The sequence below is a fragment of the Mandrillus leucophaeus genome, unplaced genomic scaffold (genome assembly GCF_000951045.1).
Source record: "Mandrillus leucophaeus isolate KB7577 unplaced genomic scaffold, Mleu.le_1.0 Scaffold750, whole genome shotgun sequence".
NCBI classification, from domain to species: Eukaryota; Metazoa; Chordata; class Mammalia; order Primates; family Cercopithecidae; genus Mandrillus; species Mandrillus leucophaeus.
This window is the reverse complement of record NW_012108142.1, coordinates 500,156-513,719: the sequence shown is the minus strand read 5'-3', so window position 1 is coordinate 513,719 and position 13,564 is coordinate 500,156. Positions and strand designations below refer to the sequence as shown.

General features: G+C 36.6%; 1 protein-coding gene across 2 annotated transcripts in view; it reads left to right on the top strand.

The window, feature by feature from the left end:
* The window catches only part of MYO16 (myosin XVI), a 655,611-nt gene that overhangs the window by 434,583 nt on the left and 207,464 nt on the right, over window positions 1–13,564 (top strand). For both annotated transcript variants that reach the window (XM_011966244.1, XM_011966243.1), the window contains exon 22: window positions 12,062–12,214. In XM_011966244.1, the coding sequence (XP_011821634.1) occupies window positions 12,062–12,214 (153 nt within the window). The remainder of the gene's footprint in view (window positions 1–12,061; window positions 12,215–13,564) is intronic.

Genomic DNA, 13,564 nt, shown 5'->3' with positions numbered 1-13,564 from the left:
ACTTCTATTCATAATTATTTCTAGTAATAAGTACAGTACTAGTGTAAAAAATATAGTTGACATAGCTCAGTAGTTTGGTACTTCCAGTAGTACTTTTCTGTGTGTGGAAAACTGTACAGGACAAACAACTGACTTCTTTAACATATAAAATGCGGAGAAAAATTGTGAAAGGAGGGCACCTGTAGATTAAAAGCTATCTAAAGACATGTACAACAGCTGAATGTGTGGGCATTCTTGGGCCCTAATGTGCTAAATTATGTATAAAAGTTATAATTAAAGTAATGTGAAATCTGGACAGTTAATGAAATTTTTAAAAATTATTATTTATTGGATTATGTATGATAAAGATACTAAAAAATGTGTTTCTCTAAGTTATTGTATCTCAGAGACTTATACTGAAGTATTTACTGATTTAAGGACATACCGTCTGCAAATTGCTTCAAACGAGTCCACCGTTGAGGGCAATAAGGAAATGGAAAAAGCAGAATTGGCCATAGGTTGGTACTTATTGATGATTGTTGAAGTTAGGGTTGGTGGTTGATGGAGGTTATTGCATTATTCTCTTCATGATTGTATATGTTTAAAATAGTTCATCATATGCCATTTTAATTCAATGAGAAAAGTTTAAGATAAGTATTACTATAATAAATGATAGAATTTTTTCCCTCTAAACATGTTATCACAGAGCTCTGCATGCCAACGAGCAAAGTCATGAAAACAAATAATTTAACCTACAAATAATTTCCCTACATTCTTCCACTAAACACATACATGCAAAGCCATGTAGTGAATCTCTTAAAGTCATGATGTCTAGAGAGATTACATATTAACAGTATGCTGGAATGGCAAGTGCAGTGACTTGTGCTTGTAATCCCAGCACTTTGGGAGGTCAAGGCAGGTGGATTACTTGAGACCAGGAGTTTGAGACCAGCCTGGCCAACATGGTGAAGCCCCATCTCCATGAAAAATACAAAAATTACCCACACGTGGTGGCACACGCCTGTAGTCCCAGTCACTCAAGAGGATGAGACATGAATATAATTTAAACCTGAGAGGTTGAGGCCTCAGTGAGCCGAGATTGTGCTACTGTACTCCCATCTGGGTGACCAAACAAGACCATGCCAAAAAAAAAAAAAAAAGGAAAAAAAGAAAAAGAAAAACGCTGGAAGAATTTAGAGAATTGAGGAATTGGAGGCAGAACACATTTGTTCAAAATAAAAGCTCCCTTTGCCGAAGATAGAATTGTGATATATATAGGCTTGGCATGGTGGCTCACATCTGTAATCCCATCATGTTGAGAGGCTGAGATGGGCGGATCACTTGATGTCAGGAGTTCGAGACCAGCCTGACCAACATGATGAAACCCTGCCTCTACTAAAAATACAAAAATTAGCCTACATGGTGGTAGGTGCCTGTTTTCCCAGCTACTTGGGAGGCTGAGGCAGGAGAATCGCTTGAAACTGGAAGGCGGAGGTTGCAGTGAGTGGAGATCGCGGCACCGCACGCCAGCCTGGGCAACAAGAGTGAAAGTCTGTCTCAAAAAAAAGAAAAAATATTGTGATATGTAATTTATCTTCAAGCCAGGCTTTATCTAAATCGATTTCATCAGACTTGTCAAGAATTCAAATCATTTCCCTGCTTACAGACTGTTTTCTAACAGCTGAGATTTACTGGGCACTTCAGATGACCTGGGCTTGACCTTTGTGCTCAGAGTTTGGTAAAAAAGGAGATACTTTGACTTCTAAAGTTTTATGAAATGATATGATATAATTTGGCAGTCTCAACCTCAAGAAATATTTTAACGCGCTTCATTGTGAAATCATAATGCTAGAGATGATAGAAGAAAAATGGAGTAGTAAATTAACTTCTCTTAATTGGACTCTTCCCACATACTCTTCACATGCATTTTCACATTTCACAGATGAGAAAATTGAGGCTGCTACAGTCTGTGCTTTGTAAGTGTGTGCTAGCAGTATCTGGTAGGGTTCATTTTTCTGGCTTAGTTGCATCCGTAATCATTCATTCAATAAACATATACTGTGTATGCCCCAAGTTCCAGACCCTGTTCTAGGCACTAAAGTTTACATAGACATTATGGTATGGCAGGTACGGTACAAATGTTAAAAGGGCAAATTCCTTTTTTATAAATCAGATTTTCTCTAGCCAGATAATATGTTCCCACTTCTGCACCAATTCTTCTCTTTTCCAGTTCTACATATTTTTTAGTGTTGCAGCATTTATGATTCTATAATGAATTACCTGAAAACTTAATGGCACACACAAACATTTATTATGCTCACCAATTCTTTGGGTCAAGTATTTGAACAGGGTATATGGAGACAGATTGTTTCTGGTCCATCATATCTGGAGCCTTAGCTAGATAACTGAAGCGTTGGAGGCAAATGCCATGTGAAGCTTCCGTCAATCACGAATGTAGAGGGTGACACTGGCTGTTGGCTGGGGGCCTCAGTTCCTCCTTGCATGAGTCTCTCCACGTTGGTCTCTCCATGTTGGTCTCTCCCTGTGGCTTCTATGCACACACTAGTTGGGGCTTTCTTGCAGTTTATTGGCTGATTTTTCTAGAGTGGCTTCCCCAAAGGAGAAACACATATAGAAGCTGGATGCTTTTTTGATAACCGAGCTTCAGAGGTCACATAGCATTACTTCCTCTATAGGTTGGAGCAATCACAAGCATGCCCAGGTTCAGGGAGGAGGGTAAATTGAGTCTACCTCTTGATGAAGGACCGATTTTAATTGGACATCATGGGAAAAGGACTGGTGGGATGCTTATATGGGGAAAGGCTGCTATATTGGTCTAAGTATGGGACAGGATCCATGTAATTTTACTCACACTGTATCATGTGATCGCTATTAGATATCAATATTGATTTGTCCACTGATCAGTTGATACACAAATATGATAAAGTATTATTTTCAGTTGTTTCACACATAGATTTCAAAATCATACATGTGTTAAATATCTACCTCTATCTTAAAGCATCTTCTACTCTGTGTATCTCCTTTTCATAATGATGTTGAACTTTCCAAAATCATTTCAGGGTCTTACCAGCTGTTGATCTGATGTTTGTAAAAATTTGAACAAGGAAATGCATTTATTTTCACTACATATCAGAACTCTAGCATAATGCTATTCAGGTTTCTACAGAAAAACAAATAGAATAATTAAATAATGAGATGCTAGTATAATATACCTCTTACAATGACACTGGATTCTGTGTTTATAGATAGCATGATTATTGGTCTTCTTTAAATAATAGTCTTCAAAAACTTGTTTTAGAGAAATAAAATGGGTAGTGGCAACATAATTAAGAATTTTGAGCATACAAACTATACATTTAATGATTTTTCCTTCAAAATCTCTGTAAATTAAGTAATATTACCTCTGAGGTTAAATAATTTAAGTAGCTCATAGAAGTTCTAACAAAACCAGGGTCTGAATTCAGGTTTAATAACTTGAGCTATTTTCAGTTCCAAAGGTTCTTATAAAGCTAAACTTAAAATTTTATTAGTGTATGTTTTCTAAACTTCACTTGATGCCCCTTTTGTTTGTATTTCTCTTAGGACTTAATATTATTTATTCTATTTTGTGTAGAAACAATAAGCTCTTCATAAATATTTCTCTTAGGACTTAATATTATTTATTCTATTTTGTGTAGAAACAATAAAATCTTCATAAATTTTATGTGCCATTATTTTTTTACATAGTGGAATTTATCACCAAATCCATTTAATATAAATAAATAAGTTACATAATGCAGGTATATCTTTTTCATTGTAGAGTACCAGGATGATTAAAAGGAAATGTTACAAAGCTTAATAAGGAGAATTAATGCATTTAAAAACATCTATCAGATTACTTTATAGAAGAGTGAATTGAGTTATTTTAATGACCAGGAAAAGGCTTAAATTAATCATTGTGGCTGTCCAGCTATAAAGCTCCAATCCCAGATACCTAAACTAGGAAAATGCTTTCATGTAGTTTTGTGCTAATAATTGATAATGGCTACAATTTCTTGAGCTCCTACTATTAGTCAGATTATTGTTGTATATAATTTTTAACTCTTACAACAGCTCTTTCAGAAAATTAAGAGTTATCCCCACAAGTTTTATGAGGCGCAGTGGGAATTCAGAGGCCGATGTGTGAGGCGCCAGGAGGTGATCCAGCACAGGCCATGCTGTCAATTCGTCATGCAGAACCTCTGAACTTTGCATTTAATTCTGAATAATTACAACTATTTGAAAAAGGCTTATTATTTTGGTAGAAATTTTATATTAATCCTTGGTTTTGGACTATATGAATAATTTTATGTGAAAAAAGAAAGCATATTGATTAGAGGTTTATTACTAAACAAGAAAACAAACTTTAAAAAGAAAACATTGAGCAATTTGATAGAGTGACTAAAGCTCTAAAATAAGAGCATTTTAACCAGAGGTTATGTTTCTAACTCTTAGGCGTGCCTTCTATTTAAATTGAGGGATATATTTTATGTACAAGGTATCATACCAAATATCTAAAAATAATTTTTTTTTAATTTGTGTTTTTCAATCCTGATCTTAGCATATTATTATATCAGATTTGTCAATAAATTTAGCCAGTTAGTTTATAGCGGTTAGACTCATTTTTGAAGACCAATTCTTCAAATCCCAAAGTAGTAATTATTTACATTAAAGGAGAATACAGTCATGAATTAAACCCATCAAAATACTAGATTTTTTTTGTTCTTAGTAACAGAATAAAATAAATGTTGTAAAAAGAGAAAGCGTTTTTTATTTATGTAAAACAATGTCTTTATACATGTGAAGTAACTGAAATTTATATTTGCCTAAAATTTGTTATACATACTTTATTTTTAAAATAAATAAGGGAAGCCAGAGAAGGAAAGATGATTGATTCCTTTAAGAAATAGTAACTTAACAAAATAAAAAATTTAAAAAAAGAAGAGAAAGGGAAAAGGAAATAGAAGGGTAAAAAAAGAAATACAAACAAAAGCAAATATGGCAGCCTGGGCCAGGTGGTAGCTGTTGGTGGCAGCGAATGTGTGCCCAGTTCACTTCCTGGGTGTTGACTGCAGGTCCTGATACGGGGCTCTGGTAAAGAAAGCAACCCTTCTCTGTTGTGTTCACCAAGTGACTACCAAGCCCCCAAGTCCTCTGTTTTTAAAATAAGATCAACTTATCAGCAGAGGTGGTATCCTCTATCAACGTAAGAGTGATGGTGCTAGCAAAAGAGGAAACATGACCTTTCCCAAATAAGAATGGTAGGAAAGAAAGGCCTCTACAATTATAGATTCCGAGAAGACAAAAGGAACTGGACTTTTAAAACTGAAATAAACAACAGAGATGCTGTCGCCTCACCAACCTCCTGGACCTGCCATTTCATAGGCAATATATGGAAATCAGGGATAATTGATTTGTTGGAGAACCACTTGGGGCAGTCTGGTGAGCCCCGAGGTAATCTTCAAATAGTTGAGGTTTATAGTACGCTTGACGTGTTCAAGTCCCCAAGAAGTCCTGCAGAGAAGCCTATTAACTTAACTCCATGTTTCCCCAATGGGTTTCTGCTTACGTAGGGTTTTTAGACAACAGCTATTAAAGTCTTATACAATTAGTGTTCTGCTGACCATATTTCAGGAATGCTGAATATCTAAATCTAACACTATTCCTTCTCTCTCTCTGTCTTATGTGAACACAGACACGTTAATAACTTATATATACACATACATATAAACTAATGAGTAAATTAGTTAATGCATAGTGCATTCTTAGTTCTATGATCTGTCTCAGTGTGTTCAACCATGTCTACCCATTAGAATCACCTGGAAAGCCTTTTAAATATTTCAATGCCTGCACCCCACTCCAATTTAATTGGTTTGGGGTCAAGCACAGACATTAGCCTTTCTTAAAAAGCTCCTCAGTTAATTCCAATGTGCAGAGAGGATTGAGAATCACTGCCCGGGGCTCTGCCTTCAGCTGGAGTCAGCTTTAATTAATCTCCTACTTTAATTATGTGATGTATATGCCATGCTCTATTATATTTTTGTGTCAGATATGTTTCACTGAGTAATAAAAATAAAGGGAGAACAGTTGGTGAAAATTTACTCAAGAAATTGTCGTTAATACAAATGATGAGCCATCTGGATAAGCAGTAAGGTTCCGTTCCTAAAGAGTGTGTTCCAGGGGTGCATAATTTTTATTAGTAAACCACTTAGCAGTGGCACTTCATGTACAAAGCATGTATTTTAATTAGAGAAGAGCAAATACTATCTAAGTGGTTACTTGGTAATTATTCATGAGCATTTATGAATACTCAGCTTTCACCCACATTCACGTCTACTCTGAGGAATACTTGGAGATCTAGTTGAACCCCAAAACAACTCTACAATAGGTAGATTTGAAAAATGAATGGTTGTTTTGCATTGAAGCCAGTGATGCCAATGATTGATGCAGATTTATGCTTCTAGGTATACGAACTGATTTGCCTGTAAAAATCTTCACTCTAATCTTTGATTGTGTGGAACACACGCCCACATGTGCACATTCACATACACACACACAGTTTAGTGAAAATAAATGAAGAGTAAGGTTTTATCCACGACTTTGGCAAAACCATTTGGTTTGTGGGGTACATTTTTTAAATTTTCAGTGAGGTATCTGATATTGAGTATGTTCCTATTGTTAACCTTAGCTACATGTTCTAGTGAATTTCATGCCACAGTACTTCTATATTTTAAATTTGGTTCAAACAATGAGTGCTTTGAACAGTTTAGAATGAAGGCAAACTTTAAGTAAAACATTTTAATGGACACATTACACAAAAATTATTTTGAAAAACATTCTACTTTAAACTACATATGTTTCCAGTGACTCACTATCACTCCACATCACTCTTCGCTGTTGGAAACACAAATATAGATTCAGTTCCAGAAGGCACCTTCATAATAAAAGGTACAAATTGGAAATCAGTCCACAGGCTACTTGGTTTTACACAAGAAGCTGGAATTTTCTCTATGGGATTTCAATAATTTATTTTAAGATTTTTTTTCCCCCCAGAACACAAAGAACACGAGGTTCAATAAAAGGTTCAGGTGTATTGTAAAGATCACCCTATGCCACAAAAAGAACTCACAGCTGATGCTGAAGCTTAACAATGCTAGAAGTCCAACAGAGAAGCTGTAGGTTTTATCAATCATTTTGACCAGGAGAGGAATAAATTGGGTTGCTCTATCCAAAGACACAGGCCACATCCATTTCTGTTATCCAAAGTTCGGTAGATTGCTTTAGACCTTTGTGGAGAAAAGGAAGGAACCTGAGACCCCACTTCTTCCCATCCTTGTATTTGCCACGGTTTCATCTACATTCACACTTGGTTTCACTGCTTTGATTAAACCAGGGGATCAATTCAGTGAAGCCAATATTCAACTCAGTAAAATATCAGTAAGAAAAAAACAATTACAGTATCTGTTTTCTATTATGAGAAGCCTCAGGTCAGTCAAAACACAATAGAGGTTGTGTTCTGTAAGGCAGTCAAGGCCAGGAGGGTACACTCAGATCGTGATCGAAAGCAATTTTTGTACCTACAGAGCTGCAACCTATTCTGAATGCAAAATAACAAAGGAATTGTATGAAATATGTTAGAGTCATCCATGTCCATCTAAGTATTTTCAATTAGACAATCTCAAAATGAGAGGAAAACAAAATGTCTTATAATGTGGGTATGTCTTGTAAATAATCAGTCACTGATTTTTTAAAATTTGGAATCATTTTTATCAAACTTCTTATCGTTTCGCACAGTAATAGACATTACTTTATTTCATGGATTCAACGTTTGTTTCTCAGCAATTTGTTCCCTAAAATGTATTCCACTTAAGCACACTATCCATAAACAGTCAAATTGTTGAGGTAAAGGACAGACCTATTTGTGTTAATTTTTAAATGATTCAATGTATTTTTAATAATAACTTGAGAAGTTACAATTGTATATATCATATAGTCAAATAATATTTTCCAATGGTTTCATTCCATAAAAGAAGTCATTTATTTTCTGTACATTTTCAGTAAATATTTCACCCCAAACTTTAATAATTTCATAGCACTTATTATTCCTTTATAGCAAAATTATCTTAGTATTGGAATTTAACAAATTACTAAAGGAATGCATCAAAATATTATTTCTGAGGCAAAGTGAAATAGTTGGAACAGTTTTTATTTCTCTTTAAGAATTTTATTTTTTATTTATGATTGAAATGAAAGTGACAAGCAGATGTATTACTTTAACAGTAGGGATGCAATTGTGGACAGATGCTACACAGTTGCATGGAAAATGGTTTTTCTTTCCAAAACCATTACTGGAGATTTATGCCCTGTAGGATAAGATAAACATAGAAACTGATCATGAAGATCTGGATCGCCTGGCATCACTTGGTTTTCATGGAATAATTCAAGAGGATAAATGTGCTAGACTGTATCAGTTACAAGAAAGAAAATATTTTTCATATGATATTTAGATACTGAATGCCACTCCTCCCTCTGCCAGCTATAATGTGCAGAATTTATTGGTCTGTGTCCATATTCAAATCGTATTTGCCTTAACAACAGCGCCTTTAAAATTAAATGTTTTATATGGTATGTTCTCATCCAAAGCGACTATTTTAATTAAGAGAAATGATCACTGAAGTGTGAGTTTACCTAAGACACACTTAGTTTAAAAGGTAAGGAACTTCCCGCTTTGTGCATTTCTCTTGAAATCTAGTTGCCAGAAGACAGAGAGGAAAAGTTCTAGTTACTTTCTGGGCAAATAATATACAAGGAAGAAAATCCGGTAACCTTGGAGGGAGTGCTGAGGGAAGAAGGCCATACCAGGAGAGTCTCCTGGTTTATACAAATCCTCTCAAGTTCTTTAGGTTTAAAATGACTTCTAGGACCACCACAACATGGCAGGTTCTTCTTTAATTTTTAACTTAGATTTCATGTTGTAATAGAATGTTTTAGGGAAACTTCTTCTATCTACAGAAATTCATTTATCACTGAATTTAAGAAACCATCTTTTACCCATGAAGGCAGAAAGACAAGAAACACCACTGGGAAGGGTGGTCGTCATGGAGCACCATTTTTTGACCTGAAGCTAAGAATTACTTTTCTTATGATTTGGATGTCAATATGTGATATTCAGATCTTATTTCAATATGGCTGTTACTTTAATATTTTGTTTCGTATATGTCTACTATACGGTTCTTCTCCACCTGTCGTGTTAATAATGAAAAAGACCACGTGCATTCATCATTAAACTAACTCCATCAGGTTGTAAAGACCTCTGCACGTTGAGCTCTCCCACCTCTGCTTCAGTCAAGGAACCCCTTGCCTGCCACCCTCTCATGCTCTCATCGCCCCATTTCTGAAGTTGTTTGAGCTAGCTACACCTACGCACAACATTCTAACCCTGGCAAGAAGACTAGAACTTACAGCAAATCCACCCAGTCCCACGCCACATTCCCTTCTGTGTTCACACCGGTGTTCTGCTCTTTGATGTGTTTGTTTCTTCTCTGAAGAAGTTAGCCCCTGAGACTTCTTCATGCCCTACTTCTGAAGTTACCCCCTGAGACTTCTTCACGTCATAAATTTCCATTTTCCCAAGTAACTGGATTTTTGAGAAAATGCCCTTTTCCATCTAGGTGCATGTAATTCTCAATACATTACTAGCCACACCCTTAAGGGTAAGTGGGAGCTCCCTTTGGGAGAATATGGAGTGACCTGGTGGTGGTCACTTTGGAAGGTAATTTGTCTTGCTTACTGGAAGCTGTCCTTATATGGGCTAGAAAGAGGACATGAGTGCCCATCAGCAGGACCAGAACGTCTAGAAGGAGCTCCTACTTCCCAGGTGTTGTGATGACATCAGACTTGGAGAAAATTTGGGGTATGTGGAAAAGAGGAACCCAGGAAGTTCTTTCTTTTCTGTGCTCTTTTTTTCCAGTCTTTCTTATTTATTTTATTTATTTGAGACAGAGTCTTGCTATGTCACCCAGGCTGGAGTGCAGTGGCGTGATCTCGGCTCACTGCAACCTTCGCCCCCCGAGTTCAAGCGATTCTCCTGTCTCAGCCTCCTGAGTAGCTAGGCCTACAGGCACCCGCCACCATGCCAGGCTAATTTTTGTATTGTTAGTAGAGATGAGGTTGCACTATGTTGGTCAGACTGGTCTCGAACTCCTGACTTCAGGTGATCCACCTGCCTCAGCCTCCCAAAGTGCTGGGATTACAGGTGTGAGCCACCGCACCTGGCTAATATTTTGTTAATTTTTAACAAAAGCTTTGGCATTTGTTTATATTAATACAAGATATTTCTCATTAAATATCATAGATATTATTCCCCTCGCAGATGAGATCTAAGTTTCTTTCAAATGTTTTATCAGTTGTTTCCATCTAAATAAATATTGATCTGTAATTATTTTTAGTTACTGAGCACTACATATTTCTAAGCGGCTTTAAATTTTGTCTAGTATAACATAGTGGTTTAGGGTGCAGGTGAGGGAGCATGAGGGTCTGTAAGACTGAGTGAACTCACAAAGGAAGTGGGTGTAGACAGAGAAGAGACAAGGCCCACAAACAGAGCCCCTGGACACTCCAACATGAGCAGGCAGGAGTCCATAAAGAGTCGGGAAAGGAGATAGGGAGGAAGCAGCCAGTGAGCTAGAAAGCCAAGAGAGTGTGGTGTCCTGGAGGACAGGTGAGAAAGTGCTCCATGGAAGGAGAGAAACCAACTCGGTCAAATTACACTGCGATGGGGATGGGTCAAGAGAAACAGATGTGAGACTTGAACATTGGATTTAGAAATGTGCACATTGCTGGCCGGGCGCGGTGTCTCGCACCTGTAATCCCAGCACTTTGGGAGGCTGAGGCAGGCGGATCACGAGGTCAGGAGGTTGAGACCATCCTGGCCAACACAGTGAAACTTCGTCTCTACTAAAAATACAAAAAATTAGCCAGGCGTGGTGGCGGGAGCCTGTAGTCCCAGCTACTCGGGAGACTGAGGCAGGAGAATGGCGTGAACCTGAGAGGCAGAGCTTGCAGTGAGCCTAGATCGCACCACTGCACTAACCTGGGCGACAGAGCGAGACTCTGTCTCCAAAAAAAAAAAAGAAATGTGTACATTGCTGATGAGTTCCACAAAAGCAATTTTGATGGCGCCATGGTGTCCAAAGTTTTATTAGAGTGGTTTCAAGAGAGAGTGGGAAGAGAAGAATTTGAGATAATAAGTAGAAATCAGCCGTGTGTGTGTGTGTGTGTGTGTGTGTGTGTGTGTGTGTTTTGATATGAAAGGAAGCAGAGAAGTAGAATAGTAGACTAGAGGGGAAGTCAGATTTTATGCTCGTTAGATTTGAGTTATGGTTTAGTTTTTTAAATACTTTAAGATAGATAAAGTTTTTTTTTTTAAGATTAAGAAATAACATATTTGTTTCCTCGTGGGAACGTCTTGTGGAAAGAGAAAAATTGACAGTTGGAGGAATGTGGAAAATTTTCTGATAAAGAAAATAATTTCTACAATAAAATGATTTGACTGGCGATTACTGTTTCTGAAAGAACCACCACATTCATTCTTACCCATCACTAATATGCAATCAGAAATGAGGCCCTCAAGAAATGCTTCTCTTTTCTCTGGGATCTCATGGCAAACCCAGCTTTATCTTCATTTCCTGATGAGAGCTCAAATATATTTTCCTTTTGGAAATATTTTAAGTGCTCAAATATATTTGAGACTCAACATTGATAAGTTAATATTGTAATCATACTTTTTGTTGTTTTTAACATACTTTGAATAGTTAGATGATGTGGTATCAGATATATTTGACTTGTGAAATATGTGCAAGTCCATTACTGGACTTCAGTTGAAACTGACTTCTCAGGCAACGTTGTAACGCTTTATTTTGATAGACTAATTGATTGGAACCTCCCTGAGTCAATACTTTACCAATCTGAAACTGTCATTGAACAAGTGAATATGCACTGCTGTACTATCTTGTGAAATGTTTTCTTGTTTTCTCCACAATAGCTTTGTGTCAACATGACCAATGAGAAGATGCACCACTATATCAATGAAGTGCTTTTTCTCCACGAGCAAGTGGAATGTGTACAAGAGGGAGTTACCATGGAAACAGCATATTCTCCTGGTAACCAGAATGGAGTTTTGGACTTTTTTTTCCAGGTATTCATATAATATAATTAGATACTTAACAGGATACATGGATTTAAATATACTGGAGACAAATAATTTTCTTTCAGGAGGCCTTATTTTTGAGATATCTTTATATGTGAGGTTCTGCAGTAATTTTTCAAAATCCATTGAGGTGCACAAGTTATCTTTTTCTGAAAGGGCGTTTGAAGCATCACCAATTCATTAAAAGGACAAGAAATATCAGATCATTTTGATATAGAAATATTCAATACTGTTTATTCAACATCACTAAAACTCTCCTTTTGGCAATTTTAAGTGCTTATTGCAAAAAAAAGGACTTCTTATAAAATAATACCTAAGATTAATCACACCATAAAACAAGTTCAACAGAATCTTTTTTGCTAATTTATCTTCAAAGTTTCTAAGATTTAAAATTTGGAAAAATTGGCAGGAATAACATATAAACACATATATAATATCAGTTAAATTAAGAGTCTCATGGCATCTGCAGGTGTTTAGAGTTTACTTTATTTTTTCTACTTTACAATGAAAAACATTTTGACCCTGTGTCTCTATCATATAAGCCAAAATCTATCACATAAACAGCAATTGTGATGTACTAATATAAGAAAACATTATATGGATTTACTCACAATATCTCCAAGACACATGGACATTGTTGAAAACAGACAGCGTTCATCTAATTGGAGAATATGTCATTCTTTAGTCTGTCTTTCCATAAAGATAGATTTCTAAATTATTTTATAAATTTTTCTGATTAACACATTCTTGTTCCTGCTAGTAACTTGTCAGCATTCTTCTTTTTTAAAATTATAGCCCTCTTCCTCCAGAAAGCCCTCATAGTGACATACAGAGCCTATAATTACTTAAGGTTTAAAAATGTCTTCAAACTGGCAGGACTGTATACTTAATTATATATGGGAAGCCTCAGGCATCCAGCACCTTCTCTCCAGCTTGCCGTGTTCTCTTCCACTGCTAACCAGGGGTCATCAGAATGAAAACTTGCATGGGCCATATTTATATTTCAAGGATTACCTATTTGTCCCTGGCCCTGAGGGGAGGGGCTGATCCAGATTTTTACCAAATCCTCCAAGTGTCTAGTACATTTTGTTGCACTCTGTAGTATCTGATGAAGGTGAAACTACGACAACCTTTCACATGGATTAGAGCCATGCAATCTCTTCTAACCCTTTACTAGTAAAGGAATTGAAGGTCATCAATCCCTTTCTTTTCTTTTTGAGACAGAGTCTCCCTCTGTCGCCCAGGCTGGAGTGCAGTGGCATGATCTTGGCTCATTGCAAGCTCTGCCTCCCAGGTTCACGCCATTCTCCTGCCTCAGCCTTCCAAGTAGCTGGGACT